A 21,604-nucleotide genomic window follows, 5' to 3' on the forward strand; every position below is an offset into this window, starting at 1 on the left:
ACTAATACATCCTGAATACAATATGCAAAATTAAAAAGAAATAAAAATAGAAAACTAGGGGCAGCTGGGTAGCTCAGTGATTTGAGAGCCAGGCCTCGAGATATGAGGTTCTAGGTTCAACTTGACCTCAGACACGTCCTAGCTGTGTGATCCTGGGCAAGTCACTTAACTCCTAGTGCCTAGTCCTTACCACTCTTCTACCTTAGAACCAATATACAGTATTGAGTCTAAAATGGAAGGTAAGGGTTTAAAATAAAGAAAACTCCAACAAATCTCAAAGGGTATTATATAATCAACATTCCTGATGATTATGTTCATAATTGAGAATTTAAAAATTACATTTCACATAAAATTGACATTTAAAATTTCTATGCATCAATGGAAAAATCTTTCTTGCCACATAAAATAAATTTGAGACACAATGAAACATTCAACTTTAATAAATTGAAATTCAATGTGACTAAAAAATGAAGCTGTGGAAAGCAGTTATCAGTGACTCAAAAATGGTCATTTTCATTTGAAATAGCTAAAATGACCAACTGTAAAAAGCTGTAGACAAAAATCGATAAATTCTAAAACTATTGATTCTAAACATTTATACTACAAATATTGATTAAAGAATTAAATCTTAAAACCAACACAAAAAGATCTGCTAAGAGAAGCATTAAAAAAGAAAACGGTTGAGTATTAAAAATATAAATAAAAACTAGGAAATGATGATTTGGCAAATAAGGATGGTTGAACAGAGGGAAGTGTAAATATAATGGCATAATCTATTTCTGTAGTTTTATAAATAAGTATTAAGTTATGCTACAATTTATAAAGCATACTTTAGGGACAGATGGGTAGCAGTAGATAGATAGCCAGGCCTGGAGTTGGGAGGTTCTGAGTTTAAATCTGGCCTCAGATCTTAGTTACGTGCCCCTAGACAAGTCAACTAACTACCCCTTTTGCCAAGCCCCTGATGCTCTTCTTCCTAGAATTGTTACTAAGAGAGAAGCTTATGTGCTTTTTTAAAAGCATACTTTAGTAATAATAATTGCTAATATTTATATAGTACTTACTATATGTTAGGCATTATATTAAGTAATTTACAATTATTATCTCATTTTATTCTCACTAGAACCCTGGAAAGTACTATTCCCATTTCCCAGATGGGGAAACTGAAGCAAATAGGCATTAACTTGTTTATGGACAGTCTAAGGTTGAATATTAATTCAGGCTTTCTCTACTCCAGGACTAGTGCTTTATTCTCTTTACCAACTAGCTGCCCTTGAGAGTTTAAAAAAAAATCATTAATAGAAAAGCAAGGTAAAAGTAACTCTTCTAAGTATATATTATGTTTAAGATGAAAATAATTTATGGTGCATCAGAAAGTCAGGTAAAAGACATCACACTTGTGAATGCCTCCCCTCCCCCCCCAATTGTTTTTCCTTCTCAGTACATGGGAAGGGATTCCTGAATGCAAAAGAAAAAAATTTCTTGTCTTTCTTCAATAGTGTCAACTCTACCATTTCTTTGCATTAGATTAGGATTTTTTCATTCTCTCTCCCTATTACTCTATTTGAAAAGAAAGTACATCAAATACTTTAATACCTTGAGTGAATTTCCATAATTAATATGTAAAATTTTCCCCCAACACATTAAGAGAAATACTTAAGCCAACAGTAAGCTTTTCTAAAATATCTTCATACCTTCTCGCTGAGATCTATGAGAGGCCATGGTGAGTCCATCATGAAGTATAGGGGATTGTTCCATCAAACTGGTTTCATTATTTCGGATATAATCACCATGGGAAGTATCATTCTGGATGAAAAAGAGCATCATATTAATTCACATTATACAACCTTTAATAAGGATAATGAATTTCTCTGTAACAGAACATTACAAAGTTTAATACTTCTGTCAATATTTGTAATGAATTTACCAGCAACTTTAAGGATAATTGAGATTGGCCAACAGAAAGTATAAAGAATAAGAAAGCCAAAAAAAAAATCAATCACCTTTTTCTTTTTTGGTTAACTATAAAATATTTTTCTTCTAGCCCTCTTGGGATTATAATACTTCTATTATAATTTAGTGAATCCTATGATCTAGCAACACCTCTAATTTGTTTTTGCACATAAAACTCTCAACCTCTGGCTTGGTGCCTCTGCATTAGAAGTTCTTGATGTCTAGAATGCATTCTCTTCCTCAGTCCTACCTCTTAGAATTCCTTGTTATTTCCTTCAAATTATTCAGCTCAAATGCCACCTTCTACATGAACTCTTTTCCTAACACTTCCTCTTTCAGCTACTAGTGCCTTCACCTTTGAATATGTAATTGTTATTTCCCCAATAAAATGTAAGTTCTTTGAGGTTTGGAGTTTTATTTTTGTCTTTGCATCTCCAACATCTAACATAGTAACTGGTAGACTGTTTCATAAATGCTTACTGATTGACTTCAATTTAATATTTTAGCATATGGAACATGAAACAGTCTCTGGGGACAAAAATGCCCAATCCCTTAGATCAGAGATTCTTAAACTTTTTTTTTTTGGTCATGTATTTCCTTTGGCAGCCTGGTGAACTATGGGCCCCTTCTCCACATAATGTTTTTAATCATAAAATGAAATATATTGGATTACAAAGGAAATAAATTTTATTAAAAGTTATAAATTTTTTTAAAGTTCACAGACCACAAATTAAGAACTTGTTAAAAACAAGTTAAGAATCAAATTCCTAATTGTACCAATTTATGTGTATTCCTTTGGAATTTTCTGCATTCCTCTTTATATATGTCATCTTGCAAACTTAATATGGTTCTAATAAGATGTATGTGGAACCTGGGAACAGGGTATGTGGTGGGAAAGCAAAGGATTTAAGAGCTAGAAGAAATCATAACACATCATCTAATCCAACTCCTTTGCTTTGTAGATGAAGCTCTTTAGATTAAAAAAAAAAAAAGAGTATTATGACTTGCCTAAAGTCATGAGTACAAGTAACCTATTCTGCTTTATGAGAACAAGATATATAAAATTTCCCCTCTGGTAAAAGTTCCTTAAGTGATGAAACTATTCTTTGTTTTAGCTTTCTATGTCCAGTAGTACAATGCCTTAAATTGTATAAGCATCTAATAATTATTGAATTGGTAACTAAATTCAAATGTCCCAAACTTAGCATCCTTCCAGGGTCACTACCAAGTATTAAGCAGATTATATATGTACACTCTAATTGCATAAATTTACATTGCTCAACAAAAATGACAATTTCAGACATAAATGATTAAAATAAATGTCATTAGGAGTTCATTCCAAGTTAAAAACTCATTTAAGCTTTTGTGCATTCTTTAATAAAACTACTTTAATAAAAGTTAAAAGAAGTTGTTCTCTCTCTCTTTTTCACTCTCCCCACTAACTAGGAGGCCCAGAGAATCAAAACACTTGGGCCAATTTTATTTGAAACTCAGGCTACACTTAAATTTCACTAAGAAGTTCTAAAAACACACCACAATTCATTTCCGAGATCTACATAAAGCTGTTTTATCCAGTTTCTTAAAATAAAAATTTTCACCTTCTGATTTAAAATTGTACATTGCCAGAGGAATAATTTATAGCTGCAAATATCTGTGAAAACAACTTTGATAAATGACAATGATGATTGTTGACCCTTGGAGCTTGTTTCTTCCAAGAAAAGTTCAGCCATATAAAATTCATCCTACATAAATTATCCTAATTTTTTAAGTAGTAAGAGATGCTAAATCTTGCTATAGTGGGGGGTGGGGTGGGGGAGGAGAAGGGGAAGATGAGATTTGAAGTGAGAGGACCTGAGATTGAATCTCATCTCTGCTATATAATCTGTGTAGTCTTGGACAAGTCATTTTATCACTTGGTCTGAATTTTCTAATCTGTAAAAGAAGAGAGTTACATTAGTTTCCTGTATGTTCTCTTTCCAACTTTAAAGTCATAATTTTAGGAGATAAAACTTTACAACTTCTAGGTCAATCAGTACATTGACATGCCCTGCCTAATAAAATATAGGATGAAATGTTACCCCAAAAATTAGTTCCATGGGAACAATGTTATAGAGGATAAGTAAAAATGAAGAGGAAGGATATGGAATCCAAGGACCACACTAATTTTACAAATATTATTAAAGAGGATAAGATTATCAACAATGCCATCTCATTAAAATCAAACAAGCCTTTATTAAGGACTTACTATGTCCCAGGCACTGTATCAAGCACAGAAGATAAAAAAGGAGACATTCCTTATCTTCAAGGAGCCCACTTTTTATGAAGAAGACAATATGTACATTTAGAATATATGGTAATTATATTAAGGATGGGATTAGTAGTTGGGGATAGTAGTAGATAGGGAATGCTTCATGTAAAATGTGGCCCTTTATGCAAGTTTTTAAGGAAACCAAGGACTATAAAAGGTGAGAGTAAAGAGAAAGTCTTGGGATACACTATGTGGAAAGTTAATACTAATTTGTTGTCCCTTTTTGGTCCCCCAAACAACCTTTTGATTTTAAAACAAAACAAAAAAAAAAGATCTTAAGACTTAAGCTACAAACTGGCTTCTCTTCCCAGGCTGAGGTAGGGCAGGGAAAAGGTCTTCATTTTATCCACAAACAAGGATTCTCATAGGTAATGAATGACATGCATGGTTATTCCAGGTATCCAGAAGACCACTTTTCATCCTAATTTAGGTCTAAGTCCTCCAATCAGAGAGGCTTGGGAAGGATATCATGACAAAGGGGATGAGAAGTTGGCCCTTTTCCCTACAACCAGGGACTCAGGAGGAAATGAGGTCTGCCTCTGGGGCTGGCGGTGGAGATGATTGAAAAAGCTAGCCAGGTGCTTCTCTCTCTAGCCCACTTTTTGCTACTTCATACATAATTATAAAATTAAGACAGTCTCCAGAGAATTTTAATTATAATAACTAATAGGGTGTGAATATTGATCTATCTAGCAAAGGAATGGTCAAGCAAATATGAAAAACCATGAGGTCAGTGCCACAAAAACCCAGATAAGAGAGAGTTTCCAGGAAGAAAGAATGGCTAACAGTATTAAGTACTCTAGAGAAGTCAAAAAAGATAACTTGGAAAATGGCTTTAGATATGGCAATTAAAGATTATTTGTACCTTTGGAGAACATCTTCTCAGTTAAGTGATGGAAGTCAGAAGCCAGACTGCAAAAAGCTAAGAAATAAGAGGAAAGGAAGGCAACAAGAGTAGATAGTAGTAGCTCAAACAAGCTTGCACAAAATTTAGTATGAAATCAACTAAGCCAGGTTATAGCAAAAGCACTTAAATATGAAATTAAAAGAAATACCAGTTACAAAGAAAAGATTCACCAGCATTTGTATAGTTATTTTTAGCAAAGACAATGGTATTTCAATTTAATACCCGATACACCATTAAGTATGGCACTCAAGACAATGAAGGGCAGCTACATCCTACCAGAAACATTCAGATGGAAATGTTTTGGAGAAAATTCAAGATTCTGGTGTTTTGGCCTGACAAGTTGGAAAAGGATTCCTGATGGAGGAAGGGCCTTTGGTCACTTCTGTCTTTGTGGTATTTATATATTCATTTCTATTCCAAGGTGAAAGAAACTGAATATTTCTACAACTCTGTAAAGGTCTGAGACACAAGGAAGTTTGGAAGCAAAGTCTAAAGACTAGCTAACAGCCCAATTATGAAGAGAAAAGAATCTGCTTTGCTCAGACCAGTACTTGGCAGATGCAGACTCACCCACTCACTTATCAGCCTGGTCTCATTTGGACATGACCTTAGGGTGAATTCCATAGAAACTAAGTTAAATTGGAGCCCTTTTTAGTGGGTCAACATGGTATAGGAGACATGCTGCAAGGTAAAATATTTGGAGGAAAAAAAATTTTAAGATACCCAAAGACCAATTTTCAAGATTTCAGTAGAACCTTCCCCCACAATAAAAAATAGTCCACAGAATAACAAAAGCAAACAAAAACATGGCAATCAAAACATGACTGAATATTTAAAACCTACTTTTTCATATTTGTAAAATAATCTTTATTAGGATGTCCTATAAGCAGAGGCAGCTATATCCTACCAGAGGATATTTACACACAGAGGCAGCATGGCATGATGGACTAGAGAGCCAGTCACAGAATTTGGATGATATTGGTTCAGGTACAGTCTCTGGAATATACTAGCTATGTGCCAATTAAAAAAAAATTCCCAAATATTAAAGGTCAGGTCAACAAAAATTTATTAAGCTTTTAATTTGTGCTAAATAGATCAATATGTTCAGATGATTGAACCTTTGTTTCCTCAGTCATTTAATCTTTTACCAGCCACCTGAGAGAAGAGATCTTGATGATAAAGTCATAAAGCAAATTACAGAGAGTTAAGAAGAAAGGAAAGGAAGTAGCGGTACCTGTTAAACATGATCTCAAGAAGCTTAGCCAAAAAAAAGGAAGAGATATGGGTTGACAGCAGAGGTAGATGGATGAAATAAAAGGACACAGACATGTTTGTAGACAGGTAAGAACCAGTCAGTAGAAAAGGAGAAACTGAAGGTGAGAGAAAAGGGATGCTAAAAGTGTAAATCTGCTAGAGAAGACAGGATCAAATCAGATACTTATGCATATAGAGAGGTTTGCCTTGGCAAGAAGAATCAACTCTTGTGAGATGAAGGATGGCTATTATCTATCTTTGCAGAAAGCAACTGAATGATGTGAGGCGAGGAGTTGGAGGGGAGAAGCAGCAGCTCACAAAGAATGGCCCCAATTTTTATTTTATTTTTTTAGGTTGAGTGTGATGGAATTATTCTTTTTTTAATTTTAATTAGTCAATTTAGAACATTATTCATTGGTTACAAGAATCATATTCTTCCCCCCCCCCCTCCTTCCCATAGCCGACACACAATTCCAGTGAGTTTTACATGTGTCCTTGATCAGAACCTATTTCCATGCTGCTGATGTTTGTACTAGGATGTTCATTTAGAGTCTACATCCCCAGCTATATCCCCTCAATCCATGTAATCAAGCAGTTGTTTTTCTTTTGTGTTTCTACTCCCACAGTTTTTCCTATGAATGTGGATGGTGTTCTTTCTCACAGATCCTTCCGAGTTGTTCAGGATCACTCTATTATTGCCAGTAATGGAGAAATCCATTACATTCGATTGTACCACAGTGTATCAGTCTCTGTGTACAATGTTCTCCTAGTTCTGCTCCCCTCACTATGCATCACTTCCTGGATGTTGTTCCAGTCTCCGTGGAATTCCTCCACTTTATTATTCCTTTGAGCACAATAGTATTCCATCACCAACATATACCACAATGTGTTCAGCCATTCCCCAATTGAAGGGCATCCCCTCATTTTCCAATTTTTTACCACCACAAAGAGTGCAGCTATGAATATTCTTGTACAAGTCTTTTTCCTTATTATCTCTTTAGGGTATAAAACCCAGCAGTGCTATGGCTGGATCAAAGGGCAGACAGTCTTTTAGCACCCTTTGGGCATAGTTCCAAATTTAATGGCCCCAATTTTTAAAGTGGAACAGGAAGGTGGGGGAAGGGGGTAGACATGGGAGGTTTGAAGAGGTTTAAAAAGATTTGGGAAAGCTGCTGTGGTGAGTGGAACTGTGAATAGATTAGGAAAGTGAAAAGACTACCATGAGGGCCCAGTTTAGATTATGTAACATAAATTTGTAGCAATTTTCTCCAGCTTCCTTGGGTAACACATGCCTAGGAAGGCTAAGGTTTGGCAAGGAAAGAAGGGTGATAATATAAGAAGTCCAGGAACAGGAAGAGGACACGGTAGAGTTGAACTGGTTCATCAAAGGGTCACAGCAAAAGGAAGAGAGTAAAGTCAGTGTGTAGGGGTGAGATTTACTGAACTGAGGCCTAGAGGTACTGGAAGATAGTGTGAGGAGGAAGAACAAGGTTATGGATAAAGTAACGGTGGAATAACAAGAGGTTATGATCAGATTATGGAATTTTAGAGTTCATGAATATATCAACCCAATGTTTTAAGATTAATGTGATAGTGGTATGTTGAGTGTATTCAGGATACTAAAAACACAAAGGTGAGAAGACCAATTCCCAGACTACTAGGCAGCTAAGTGGCATATTGGACAGAATGCCAGATTATAGCCATTAAGACCTAAATTCCAACCTTGCCTTAGTCTCTTGTTAGCTGTCTGACCTTGGAAAAGTCACTTAACTTCTCTATGCCTCCATTTCCTTATTTTTAAAGGAACTGGACTCCCAGCTCTAAATCTATGACCCAGTGATCAATGGGGTAACATGGAACTTAATCAAAATATTGACAATGGGAAGGAATTGATATGAAAGATAGTACAAGGAAAGAATCCACAAGACTTGCTGACTGGGTATAAGGAAGTCAGGGAGAAACAAAAATTTAGGAGTACACTGAGGTTAGGTGATGAAGAATATATAATAAAACATTTTGTCAACAGTGTGTGCTTTTCAACTTTCTAACTCTTTGCTGTGAAATCAGTGTGTTCATGGGTTTTCTTTCCCAGTGGATTTTCTGCTTGTCTTTTCAAAAGCAAGAAAATCTAAATATCCAATTGCAGATAATTTTACAAAAGATAAAAGTAGTTTAACAACTCTCATGAGCAGTAAGATGATAGTCTTTATACTAACAGATTGCAGCAAGTGGGGTCATGAAATTTTATACTCTAAAAATCTTAAACTACTTTGCCTCACATGGGGACAGGGTTCTAGTTAGCATTTCCTTACCATATAAGATGCAGTTAAAACAGATTAGCAGGGGGCAGCTGGGTAGCTCAGTGGACTGAGAGCCAGGCCTAGAGATGGGAGGCCCTAGGTTCAAATCTGGCCTCAGACACTTCCCAGCTGTGTGACCCTGGGCAAGTCACTTGACCCCCATTGGCTAGCCCTTACCACTCGTCTGCCTTGGAACCAATACACAGTATTGATTCCAAGATGGAAGGTAAGGGTTTAAAAAAAAAAAAAGATTAGCACTATTCAAACATCATTTTACGTAATAAATGTTCAATGTTGATTTAATACTACATAATTTTCCAAATTTCCAAAATATTTCTTTCCCGGTTCTTTCAAGGGGAACTTAACTAAAGAATTCTCTAGGAAAAAAATAATTAAAAAAAAAAGGATGTGGCAGTTCTTTCTTGTACCAATGGTAAATATTTTTATTAAAATTAAAGATTATTTCAAAGAATAGGTTTTTTCAGACTTTTATAGAACTGTAACTGAAGGAAAATGTCTAAAATAAGCATTCTGTTTTTAATGTTTGTAAGCTTTGAGTTTTTCTTTTTGGATAACTCCTTTTATATCTCTAATGAAATGCTATAAAGCGTAGAGAGATTAAAGGACCTTGCTTCATCAAGGGTTATTTAAAAGTGAAGAAATATCTAATAAATTTTACTTTCTGTACTGCTACAGATTGATCCCAGGACTTAACTAATATAAATCACCATCTAATAATGGTGAGATGTCCATTTCTGCAAACAATAATTTGAGTAACAATGTCTAATGCAGTGTCAGTTATCTTTTAGCAAAAGAAGACCAATTTATTATCACTAACGAGAGAAAGATAATGGGAGAAATCAAGAGATAAAGTATGCATTGTATGTTTAAAGTTCAGAAAACAAGAAAAAGATTTCTAGTCACTATTCCCTTTCACACTCAGTTCTTTGAATGCCTCACCAAATATCTGGTTCAACTAAAATTTTGGATATGGTATCAAATGGGTGACACATGCAGTTGTTACACCACTCACCAAAAACTGACTTGCTAAACAGTCTGATTCAACCAGTCCAGAGAATCAAAAGTTCAGTCCTAGACGAAATTGAATTTGTGTTCCTAATCTCACTTTTGATTTAATATTGGTGGGTTGATCTTGAACAAGATCAGATTTTAGTCCCACCCCCCAATCTTCCTTCTTCCAACAACAAAAATCTTTAAGGGATTAACTACAAAACACCACTGAAAACAAAGAAAATTCATTTCTGAAGGCCTGTTACTAACATTCTAAAGTTAGGCGTTAATCTTTTTTTAAATCACATGGACCCCATTTTAGTAATTTGCTAAACTATGGACCCCTTCTCAGAATGTTTGTTGTTTGCATTCAAAATTGAAGGATACACTTTAAAGGTTAGTGAAAAGACTTCCCCTATTCAAGTTCGTGGACCCATGGATGACAAATTAAAAACCTGTAATCTAAATGGAAGTCAACAGCTGTACCCTTGAAACATTCAAGCAACCAGAAACCACCTTAGGTTTACTCTATACTCTCTACATTATTGCTGCAAGTCCTTCCGCAAACTGTCTCCCCTACTCTTAATTCTTGTCATGGAAAATCATACCTAGATATCAAATTCTCTTTTCTTGCCACTTTTTCTCTATGATATCTATGGCAACTTAATTCACTCCTGTTCTATCTCCTATCCTTTTTTATTCAAGATTTCCATTATGCCTTTACAATCTTTCTATTGTCAAACTTTTCTTCAATCTTACTTTTTCCATCCCCTCATTGAAGTCCCAGAAGTCTTGGTTCAGTTTCAAGCTAAAATGCATGAAAACTTTTGGGATTTCTTAGTAGTGGAGGAACAATTTAAGTTTTAATACCTTAAAACTACACTTAAGACTTTTGGAACATTCTGCATTCCTTTTCACTTCTACACTAAATTCAACTTTCCTTTAAGAACATCCGATTGAAGGTCATTTTTTTGGTCCCTTATATTCTCAGACTCCATCTCCTTTCAGTTTTACAAATCTAGGAGAAAGTCAACTTTCTCTAGTTGCTCTACAGTATCACTTATAGGCTCTTACAATTTAGAACTATAAGAGACCTTTTAAAACTCGAATCCTTCATTTTTACAAGTAAAAATATCTAGTGAGATTTAGGCAAGTGATTTTTTCAATATCAAAAAAACAGACTTCAAAACTGTTTCCACTGTAGACTTTTGCTTTGCTATTATTAACTTTCAAGTTCTTTCAATTGGATTGTACCACCCTCTTCAGATCCTGGTCATTCGTTTATTTACTCATCTCCTAGATACTATCTTATCCTCTTGGATGATTTTGGCACTTGGCTAACAGTTTTCACTTCATCCCCTTAACCACTGCCATTAAAATGGTTAACTTCTTGTTGATGAGCCTTCTATGTACCCTCATCTTCTCAAATCCTCTAATTTTGACCTCCATTCTAGCTTCACTATTCATTATTATGGTGGCCATACCTCCTATCCAACCTCACTATCACTAACTAGAAACTGCATTCTTCCAAAATCTTGAACTCAGAAATTCTTTTCTTTGACATCCACTCTCCCTGCTTGGCCTCAATTTTTCCTCAACCTTGATTTCTTCAGTGGTCACTGTAACAACATTCTTTCTATCTCCAGATCTCTCCATGGGTTCTTGTTCTGTAATCACTACATCTCCCATTTTAAAAACACTTTTAAGATTCACAAAGCAAAAGATTAATCCCATCCCCAACAACTCTAAACAGGTACCAGACTGGCTAGGATTTTGGGAAACCTGGAGCCCAGGGATATACCTAGCCCATGGTCACAAGCTAATGCTAGAACCAAGACCAAAATCTAAAGCTCTTTGACTACAAATCCAACACTTTTGCAATCATATGGCACAGTGGAAAGATCAATGGATCTGGGGTCAGGAGACATGAATTTGGTCATTTCCCCTTACATTAATTAACTGTGTGACCAAGAGCAAGTCATTTATAACCTCTTAACTCTCATTTTCTTCACCTGCAAAATGGAGAGTTCCATTACTCCAGAGAGCTATTGTGAGAAAAGCATTTTATAAAATTTACAACACTGTATGCATATTTATTATTATAATCTCCACCACTGACTGGTCCTACTCTGCCCCTTCTCTCCAATCTGCTGTCACTATGGGTATGAGAATGTCTCTCAACCATAGTGATTGGTTTCCAATAAAAGCCTGGGGTGAAGGTGCAATCTGATTAAGATTGTAGATATAAATAGAGATGGTTCTAACTGGTGTTTTTACCAATTGGTTGATGTTTAGCTACTATTTTATTTGTCTGAGAGGTCTGTGCCTTTTTCATCTTTCTATTCAAACTTAGAAAACTTCACCTGTTCCTACTCTAAAATGTGTAATCTTTGTCCAATGAGCTGAAACACTACTGAAGTAAGTGAACTATATCCACAAACATTTGGATTTAATTTAATTAGGTTAAATTAATCAAAAGATGACTTTGTATAAGAGCATTTTGAAATCATCAAAAATATTACTCAAATTATGAAATGTGATCCAGTCTGTTTTCTTCCTTCTATTAAATTCTTAGATTAGCTCTCTGTCTAACAATACCTGTACCAAATATGTGTGTTGCTGTGACTCACAATGAGCTACAGGCCACCCAAATGCATTTTTCATCTATCATCAGTAATCATGATCTTCCTAAGGAGACTCTAGTATATTTGGGATTTGAGGCCATCAGAATATCTTCTAGAAGAAGGTACATCTGGAAGACCTCAGCGAACACAGAGAATCCTTCTTTTATTTGGACACCATTAAGGGGATCTTCATGAGAGTGGTGAACAAATTAGTCAAACATGCATTTCTCCCCACAAAGGCGTGAAAAAAAAGGGAATTGAGATGGTTTGAAGAGAATAGAATCCCTGACCCCTTTGACTGACAGAATTAATCAGTATTTGGCCAAAGGAAGTGATTAATCTAGGATAATGACTGACTAGTAATTATTAGAATTATAGTAACTATGCTTTATAATGTTATTAAGCAAATTGAATGCAATATATTTAGTTATTTTTCTGTAACTAGATAAGGCACAATCCCACCCAGGCAGAAGGCCTCTGTGTACCCATTTCGGGAGGGTATGACTTAATTTGTTGGGGGTGGGGGGTGAGTGAGCATCTCTAAGCAGGAGGCCTATCAACCATATAAGGCATATCTGAAGGACTGGTGGTAGCCCTGGACCTCTCCTAACTATGAGGTCATGGCCTAATATAGTAGCTTAAGGACGATTCTAACCAATCAGGACTCAAGAAGAAGCTAGGTCACCTCCTCAAGAAGCTAGTATGCATGCACCTATCATCAGTAAATGTATCATGATGTAATGTAATGTAATGTTAGGGTATATAAAGAATGGGAAACTCATTCAATTGTCTTAGGTGGGAGGAAGTCTAATGATTCAGCTTTGCTGAAGAATACCTTTCTCAATAAACCTGTGATTGGCTTGAAGTTTTCCCCTTAGTTTTCTTTCAGATTGACTGAAAAAATATTTGTCACAAGGACCTAAAACAGGAATGACTTTTTTTTGTCCTGAGATTCTCTTCAGATTTTTAGGAATCTTCTTGAAAATTTTTGGCCTTTTGTTCCTCAGACCTAAATATTCTCACTACAGAATTTGTCCTTAAAACTATCTCTAAAAAATTATCATTTCCCAGGTCACAATTCAAGTTGAAAGTACTTTCAAAAGATAACTTTTCTGAAAGATTAACTTTTACCTGAAAAATCCCTTTTCCAGGTAGCCAAAATGCCCAAACTTCACAAATTTCTGGCACACTTTTGATGGGATTTAATGTAATTCAATATAGAATACATGAATCGTGTGACATTAAATAAAAATGAATTATGTTATATAATAGTTAAATTATTTTACCACCTCACATTTATAGTTAACTGAGAGGAAATTGAAATGTTTCTATTATATTATAATAAGGATGACCTGACAAATATGGAAATATTTTATATGACCACACTTGCATAATTTATATCAAATTGCTTGCCTTCTTAATGTGGGAAAAAGGAAAGCAGAGAGAACAGGGAACTCAATTTTTTTTTAAAGAATGTTGAAAATTATTTTTACTTGTAATTGGAAAAAACTTCAAAAAAAGAAAATAATATGCATGACCACTTCACTAATCAAATTTTTAGTCTATGAACAAAAACTTCTATACTAGTTTGTTCTCACAAAAGCAACAAGTTAATCATACTTAAAGGGCAACTAGGTGTTATGGTAGATACAGCAATGGGCCTGGAGTCAGAAAGACTTACCGAGTTCAAATCTGGTTTCAGATAGCTACTACCTGCGTGACCCTGGGCAAGTCATTTAACCCTATTTGCCTCAGTTTCTTCATGTATAAAATGGGCTGGAGAAAAATATAGCAAACTACTCATATCTCTGCCAAGAGAACCCCAAATATGGGATCACAAAAAGTTGGACATGACTGAAAACAATTTAACAACAATTATACACAAAGATCAATCAAGATGCTCTGGGTAAATAAACAAATATTCAAACCACAATACTAAATTATCCCTAATATATATCATTTTCTGGTCAATTAACAGGCATTTATTAAGTGCCAACTATGTGCCAGGCACTGTGCTTTTCCAGGAATGAAAAGCTTAGTTAACAGATAGAGTGCCAATGGTCTGTTTACAAAATAACTGCCTATTCACTATTCTTTTATAGAGCCTCCCATCTCAGTTTGCACTTGTCTCCAGCCTCATCTCAAAAACATTGGGAAGAGTGGTATTTTCCACTCAATGAATTCTCAGATCTAGTCATACCCTTCTCATCTAGTGACTCTAAACTCCTGTAGATCATCAGCCAAAACCTATTTCCCCACCTATTTTCTCATTGCAGTCCCCAGAATTCTCTAACCCTCACCCCCAAAGTTTAACCAAATGCCACCCAGCTCTTCCATTATGTCCTCTGGAATGCCTGTTCCATAGGCAACAAAGTTCTCTTGATCTTAAAAGTTTTTCCCACCCATTCCTCCCATTTATTAACTATTTCTAAATCCTGACTTCTCACTGATGACACAACCTTTCTGGCCACCCCCCTTTCCAGTATTGGTTGCACTTTCACTCTTTTTCCTTGGCTCACTGGTCAATGCAGGGGAGTCAGAATATCCCTTGCTTTCCTCTGTCACTCCTAAATTCTCCCTCTACCTGTGTATCAATCACAAATCTCTCTTTCTTTTGAGGTTTATGCTAATTGTAACTCCTACTCCATCAAAACCTTGGGAGCTGTGGTCTACAAAATTCCCAGGCCATTCCCCTTTCTTCTTCAATGAGCTGGTGCCCAGTTCACTATTTTTCTCTTCTTTCCAAAGCCTGCCTTGATACTAGGAGCCTTCAACACATATACTCTCTTTCAAATAACTAACACCACTTAGTTCCTATAACCTACTTTTTACCTCACCTCAGCCACATACAAAGATGTTCATACTCTTGATCGTAGTGTCAACTAAAAATATGTCACACCTCTACTGTTCAAGAATGTTGAAATCTCTGTATCTGGCTATAATCTAATGGCAATTCACCTTTCTTTCTGCCATTCCTTATGAAGCCACACTCTTCTCTTTTTCCCATCTTGACCCCTTGGTTCCTACCCTCCCTTTATTTGCTGATTATACTCAGCCTTGAAACCCCCACCATTAACTGCCTTTACTCCCTAATACTCAATACTGAACAAAGGAGAAAACCAAGCAGCCATTCTGATTGCGTTAGAATAGAGTACAGCCAATGAAATTCAACAGGTGCCCCCGCCACCAACCTTCATCCAAATGGTTGCCAAAGTGCATCAATTTCATCTCTGCAAACTACATAGCTCCTTCCCTCTTGACACCATCATCACTTTAGGGTAGGCACTCATCATCTTGCTCTACTGCAATAGCCTGCTGGTGGTCTACCTGCCTTGTCTCTCGTTCCAATCTATTCTCCATCCACCCACTAAAGATATTTCCCTAAAGTATAGGTCTGATCATATTAATTCCACCACCACCACACTCAGCAATATACTTATTTGAACATTTTATTTCTAAGATGATTTTCCTTGAGTACCTTAAATGTGGCTCTTTTCATATTTTTAGTCTACCTTCAGAATTGTATTTTATTACATTTTATCTTCTCTTGTTGATGTAGTCAGGTAGTTTTATCTTGCAGAAGATCCTCCCACTATATGGTCTGATTGTCCTCAGGTATCAAGGTTCAAATAAAGGAAAACCCATAGTACATGTGACAGGAGTTTCGACAGAATGATTTATTAAGCACAGCAAAAGGATACATTGTGGGAACATGTGCAATATCAGTTACCTAATCCCCCCTGAGTTTTTCAGCTATATAATACATAGTAGCACACACTTCGTAATTAATAGGTACCTGCAGAGTATGATAATGCATGCCTCTAATTTCCTGATCCCAAATAAGTTAATACTGACGAACTTCCTTGAGCTTGAGAATAGATATTACATGGCTAAAGCTGATTGATTATCTGAACTAAGTCTAGTGCATCAATATATGGAGTGTTCTTGGAGGATTAACACCTCAGGTGGGAAGACTGGTCAAGCCTTTTTCAGTCCATCTACCTTCAGTGTCCACCTCTCACCCAACTTTCACCTGTGGCTCCAAGAAGCTAGCATACACAACAGTTACACCCGAGTAAACCATCTCAGCAGAGGGTCAAACCCAGGTGGAGGATAGTCAGCAGGCCTTAAACTCATCCAAGAGTTAGGGGGATGTCTATCACAAGCACGTGAAGACTTCCCCAGCAGAATGGGAAGATAAGAACAATTTGTTCCAACAGTCATGAAGGTGGCTGAAGCAGGCACTGTGGAGTGCTTAGAGGTTGGTCAGATATCGAAGAAGGCAAGGTCATCCACTGCATCCTGGGTCATCACCAGTTGTCCTGACTTTGTCTTGCCACTGGTCTTTGATGACTCTGGAAGAGAGAGTGAGGTTGACGACTTCGTGCAACTCTGCCTCACTTAAATCCAATTCATGCACAAGACATCACCTTGTGAAGTCATTGGTCCTCTTCAAAAATGAAGGGCAAACAACAGCACCAATGTAGCAAGGGACCCAAAAGTATCACTAAGGAGGGGAAAACCAGCCCGGGTTGGAAATGGAGCAGATCATGTTTCCATGCTCATCAGGAGTAGAATCAGGCTGGGAAATAGCCAGCTGCTTTGCTTTCAGCCTGAGCAATGTAGGGAGACTTGGTCTCAATAAATATTGATTTCAAAAGGAATACTAGATGTTGGAGAATGTTTTTAAATCACAGCATTTATTACATTTAACAGCAGCCATACATGACTCAGTTTTGCATTAAAAATTTGTAGAACTGAAATTAACTTTAGGGTCAACTAATCCAATTCCTACTCAAAATATGAATTTCATTTACAATATTCTTGAAAAGTGGTTATCCAGTTTCTGCTTGAATCTTCTTGCTGTTCAGTAGTTAGTCACATATTTCTCTTCAAGACGCCATTTGGGGTTTTCTCAGCAAAGGTACTAGAGGGGCTTGCCATTTCTTTTTCAAGGTTATTTTCTAGATGAAGACCTGAGGCAAGCAGATTAAATGACTTGACCAGTCACACAACTAGTAAGTATCTGTGGCTAGATTTAAACTCAGAAGCATGAGTCTTCCTGACTCCAGTTCTAACACTCTATTTACTACACCATTTATTGCCCTAGGAAATGAGTGATGGGTAGGGTTACAATTGTAATTGTTGTTCTTGACACCATTGGGAGTTTTCTTGGCAAAGATGATGGAATGGTCTGCTGTTTCCTTCTCTAGCTCATTTTACGGAGGAGGAAACAGGGTAAAGGTAACCTGCCCAAGGTCACAAAGCTAGTGTCTGAGGCTGGATTTGAACTCAGGAAGATCAGTCTTCCTAACTCTGGGCCTGGTATTCTATCCACTATACTACCCAGCTGCCCAGCTTGATGGAGAATTTACTTATCAAAAAGCAGCACATTCCACTTGGTAGAAGTTTTGCTAATCATCTTTCCTTATATTTAACTGAAATGTACTTCCTACAATTTTCACTCATTAACTAATCCTTCTTGTATATATCAATCCTTAAAATTACTTTTGTTATTTGAAGATAACCAAAATGTTCTCCTGAAGTTCTTCAGGATGAACACGTCTATTTCCTTCAACCTCTTCTGGTACAGCAAGGTTTCTAATACCCTTAACATTCTGATTGCCCTTGGTACATTCCTAGTGTACCAATAATTTCTTAATTATGCCACTAGCAGACCAAAATGATATATAATAAACAAAGATTGTTAATATAGTTTGCTTTAGTATTTTGTTAAAAAAAAAAACAACTTTAAAAGTAAAGCTGAGGGGGCAGCTGGGTGGCTTAATGGGTTGAGTCAGGCCTAGAGACAGGAGGTCCTAGGTTCAAATGTGGCCTCAGACACTTCTCAGCTGTGTAACCCTGGGCAAGTCACTTGACCCCCATTGCCTAGCCCTTACCACTCTTCTGCCTTGGACCCAATACACAGTATTGATTCCAAGACAGAAGGTAAGGGTTTAAAAAAAAGTAAAGTTGAATCTAGTATTTAAAATATTCATCTGAGTAAAATCCTATTATAGTAAATCATATAAAGTATCTGAAGATTTCCATGTATTTGTAATTATTGCTGGCATAATGCATTTTTCAATCTCTAGGAGCTAAAGCTCAGTTCTCGAATGAAACATAAGTAGTAATGTAATGTATTTATTTTTCTTTCTTCAACTTTGCTCTCAGGTCTATTAATTGAATTTATTCCTAAGTGAAGATAAAAATTCAAATTAATTATTCTTTATATAGAATAACTTAAGAGACTATTTCAAATTAAAATAGTGAATGATGGATTTTCTTTCCATTCTAGTTTTCCTGACTGCTGTCTCTTGATTTTCTACCTACTTTTCTGACAGTAACTTTTGTTGGACTTTCATTCATCTATTCATTTCATGACCACTAGTGGTGCTTCCTTCCCCTATCCCCTTAGGAATGTATCCTGGCCCATCTTCTCTTTTCCTCCTTCTCATTCCCAATATACACACACAACCTTCAAGTCTCGGCTTATCTACAAGCCTTATCTAAATGTGTTTACTAAATACTTATTTGACTAATTATTATTTCCTTTGGTGATGCCACCAATTCCTGTATGCTCAATTATTCTCTCTAAGCAGATGATTCTCAGATTGATATTGCTAGCATTTGTCATTCTTCTGAGCTTCCATCTACCATGAACCAACTGCCTTTTGGGCATCTCATACTGAATTGTTCCAGTCATCTTAAATTCAACATGTCCAGAAAGAAACTCATTATCTTTATCCACAAACACTGTTGTATTTCAATCTGTCAAAGGCATATCCTCTATGGTCCCCAGTCACACAGGAACAAAACCTCATTGTCAGCTTCAACTTCTCACTTTCTCTCATCCTATATATCCAATCAGTTGTCAAATGCTGTCCTTTCTAGATCTGCAACACCCCATTTTTTACATTCATATAGACAGCACCCTATAGTTCAGGCTCTCCTCAACTATATTATTGCAAAAACTTCCAAACTAGCCTGTCTCATGTCTCCCTAATGCACAGCTGCCATAGCAATTTTCCTAAAGTATATATCTAGCCATGTCAATCCTCTACTCAAATTCCAGTAGCTCTTTATTATTATTAGTTCCAAGATCAAATTTGTTTAGCATGTAAAGTATTTTACAACCTGGGTCCTTTCTACTTTTTCCATCTTCCAACCTTCTCCTTTCTCTGCACTTTAAGATCAAGTCAACCTGCCTCACTTGTTGGTCACAAGGGACAATCCACCTCTCATTTCATGCATATGCACTGCCTGATGTTTTGTTAATGGAACAACCAGGAGGCCAGTGTCACTGAATTGAAGAGTACATGGCAAGGAATAAAGTGTAAGAAGACTAAAAAGGTAGAAAGGAACTAGTTTATGAGGAGCTTTGAATGCCACAGGATTTTGTATTTGATTCTGGAGATAGGTAGAAGGAAGTGATTTAGTTTACTCTAATACAGCTCAGCACTCATACAAATGAAATTATAGTTTTTTGTGGTTTAGGATTTTCTTTTAAGATATAAAATATATTGCATAATTTCTATATTGAATATATAGAAGTTCTGCATTATGAAATTATGTTACTATGTAATTTAAGGAGGCAAGGCTGCTAGGTTGCTTAGTAGAACACTGAGTCTACAGTCAATAAGACTTGAGTTCAAATCTAGACTAGCTATAAATTCTTGGGCAAGTCACTTAAGTTTCTGTTTGCCTTGATCCACTGGGGAAGGAAATGGCAAACCACTCAAGTATCTTTGACAAGAAAACCTGTTTGGACAATACTGGAGTCCATGGGGTCACAAGCAGTTGGACCCAACTTTATGACAAAATTTCATCTAAATCTCTACTTCTTAAACTGCCTTAATGACTAATAGTTTTATGCAGTTATGATTTGTAGTATTGGCAGGCTTTATCTCCTCAATCAATAAACATTTATGTGCCAAACACTGTGCTAAATGCTGGGAACACAAGAAGGGGCAAAAGGCAGCCCCCTGAACTTAAGGAACTTAACCAAATCTAATGGGGGAGACAACAACATAAATATATGCAAAGCAAACTACATAAGGAATAAATGTGAAATAATTAACAGAGGAAAGGTATTCAAATTAAGATGGGTTAAGAAAAGCTTCCAATCAAAGATGAAATTTTAGTTGGTTGGCACTTAAAGAAAGCCAGGGAAGTTCAGCAATTGGAGCCGTGGGAGAGCATTCCAAGAATGGGAGACAGTCAGAGAAAATGTCTGGAGCTGAGAGTGTTTTGTTTATGGAACAGCCCAATCATTTTGATTGGGCCCTGATTGAAGGACCTGTTATAGATTTATTTTTCTTCTACTTGGAATTTTTACACATAAGACTTTGATAGTCTATATTTTCATCCAGAAATTTTTCTTTTCTTTTGGATTTTCTGATGTCTTTTTAATATCTCTTGCCAACTGATTCATATATCTCATACCTCAGCCATGCATCCCTAACTGATTCTGAATCTTTCAATCACCCACAACATGGGGGAATGTAAAAAAAAATCATTATTTAAATTGCAAAGTTTAAATTCCTTTTGAGAAGAATTTTAGGAATTCAGAAACTGAACTGTTGGAGAAGCCATCATGAAGAAGCCTCCAGACCATGAACTGCACAAAAATGAACTTTGCGTGTGGTTAATGAACATTTATTTGCATGCATACTTTCATGCCAAAGGGGACTGCCCCCTAATTGGCTTTCTGTCAACGTGTCCAGTAATTATTGGTTTTATTCTTTTCTTTCTCTTATCCTCAAATTATTATAATCTTTAAATTGATTATGTTTTCATGATCCTTTGGAAAAAAATTAATTAACGATCAAAGGGGGGAATGTAAAAAATAGACTCGAATACAGGACTACAATCCCCATGAGCCTTTGCTCCACTTCCCCAGAATGCCTTGTAATCTCACCTGGGCCGAGATCGAGAAGGTATTTAAACTGATTCAAAGGCTTTTAAGGGGTCTTGGGTTTTTTTGGACTTCCGTTTTGGAGCAGGCTGTCTCTTTCGTGATGTGAGGGTATTTTGTCTAGGCCTCTGGCCTAGGCACATGTTTCTTACTTGTATATTCTTTAATCTTTAGCCTTTAATAAACCTCTAAAAAATATAATACTCCTTACAGAGAGAAACTCATTTCTACCTGCCTCAGTCTCCCCATCTCCCCTAAATTTTAACTGTTACATAGGGGAGCCAGTGCCACTAGGTGGAAGAGTATTTCTCATAGTATAACTCCCATTTC

The 21,604-nt window shown here is 36.2% G+C and overlaps 1 protein-coding gene across 2 annotated transcripts in view; it reads right to left on the reverse strand.

The window, feature by feature from the left end:
- ZCCHC2 (zinc finger CCHC-type containing 2) overlaps positions 1 to 21,604 on the reverse strand; it is a 102,200-nt gene that overhangs the window by 75,160 nt on the left and 5,436 nt on the right. For both annotated transcript variants that reach the window (XM_056824237.1, XM_001375824.4), the window contains exon 2: positions 1,695 to 1,806. In XM_056824237.1, the coding sequence (XP_056680215.1) occupies positions 1,695 to 1,806 (112 nt within the window). The remainder of the gene's footprint in view (positions 1 to 1,694; positions 1,807 to 21,604) is intronic.

The sequence above is a fragment of the Monodelphis domestica genome, chromosome 3 (assembly GCF_027887165.1).
Source record: "Monodelphis domestica isolate mMonDom1 chromosome 3, mMonDom1.pri, whole genome shotgun sequence".
Lineage (NCBI taxonomy): Eukaryota > Metazoa > Chordata > Mammalia > Didelphimorphia > Didelphidae > Monodelphis > Monodelphis domestica.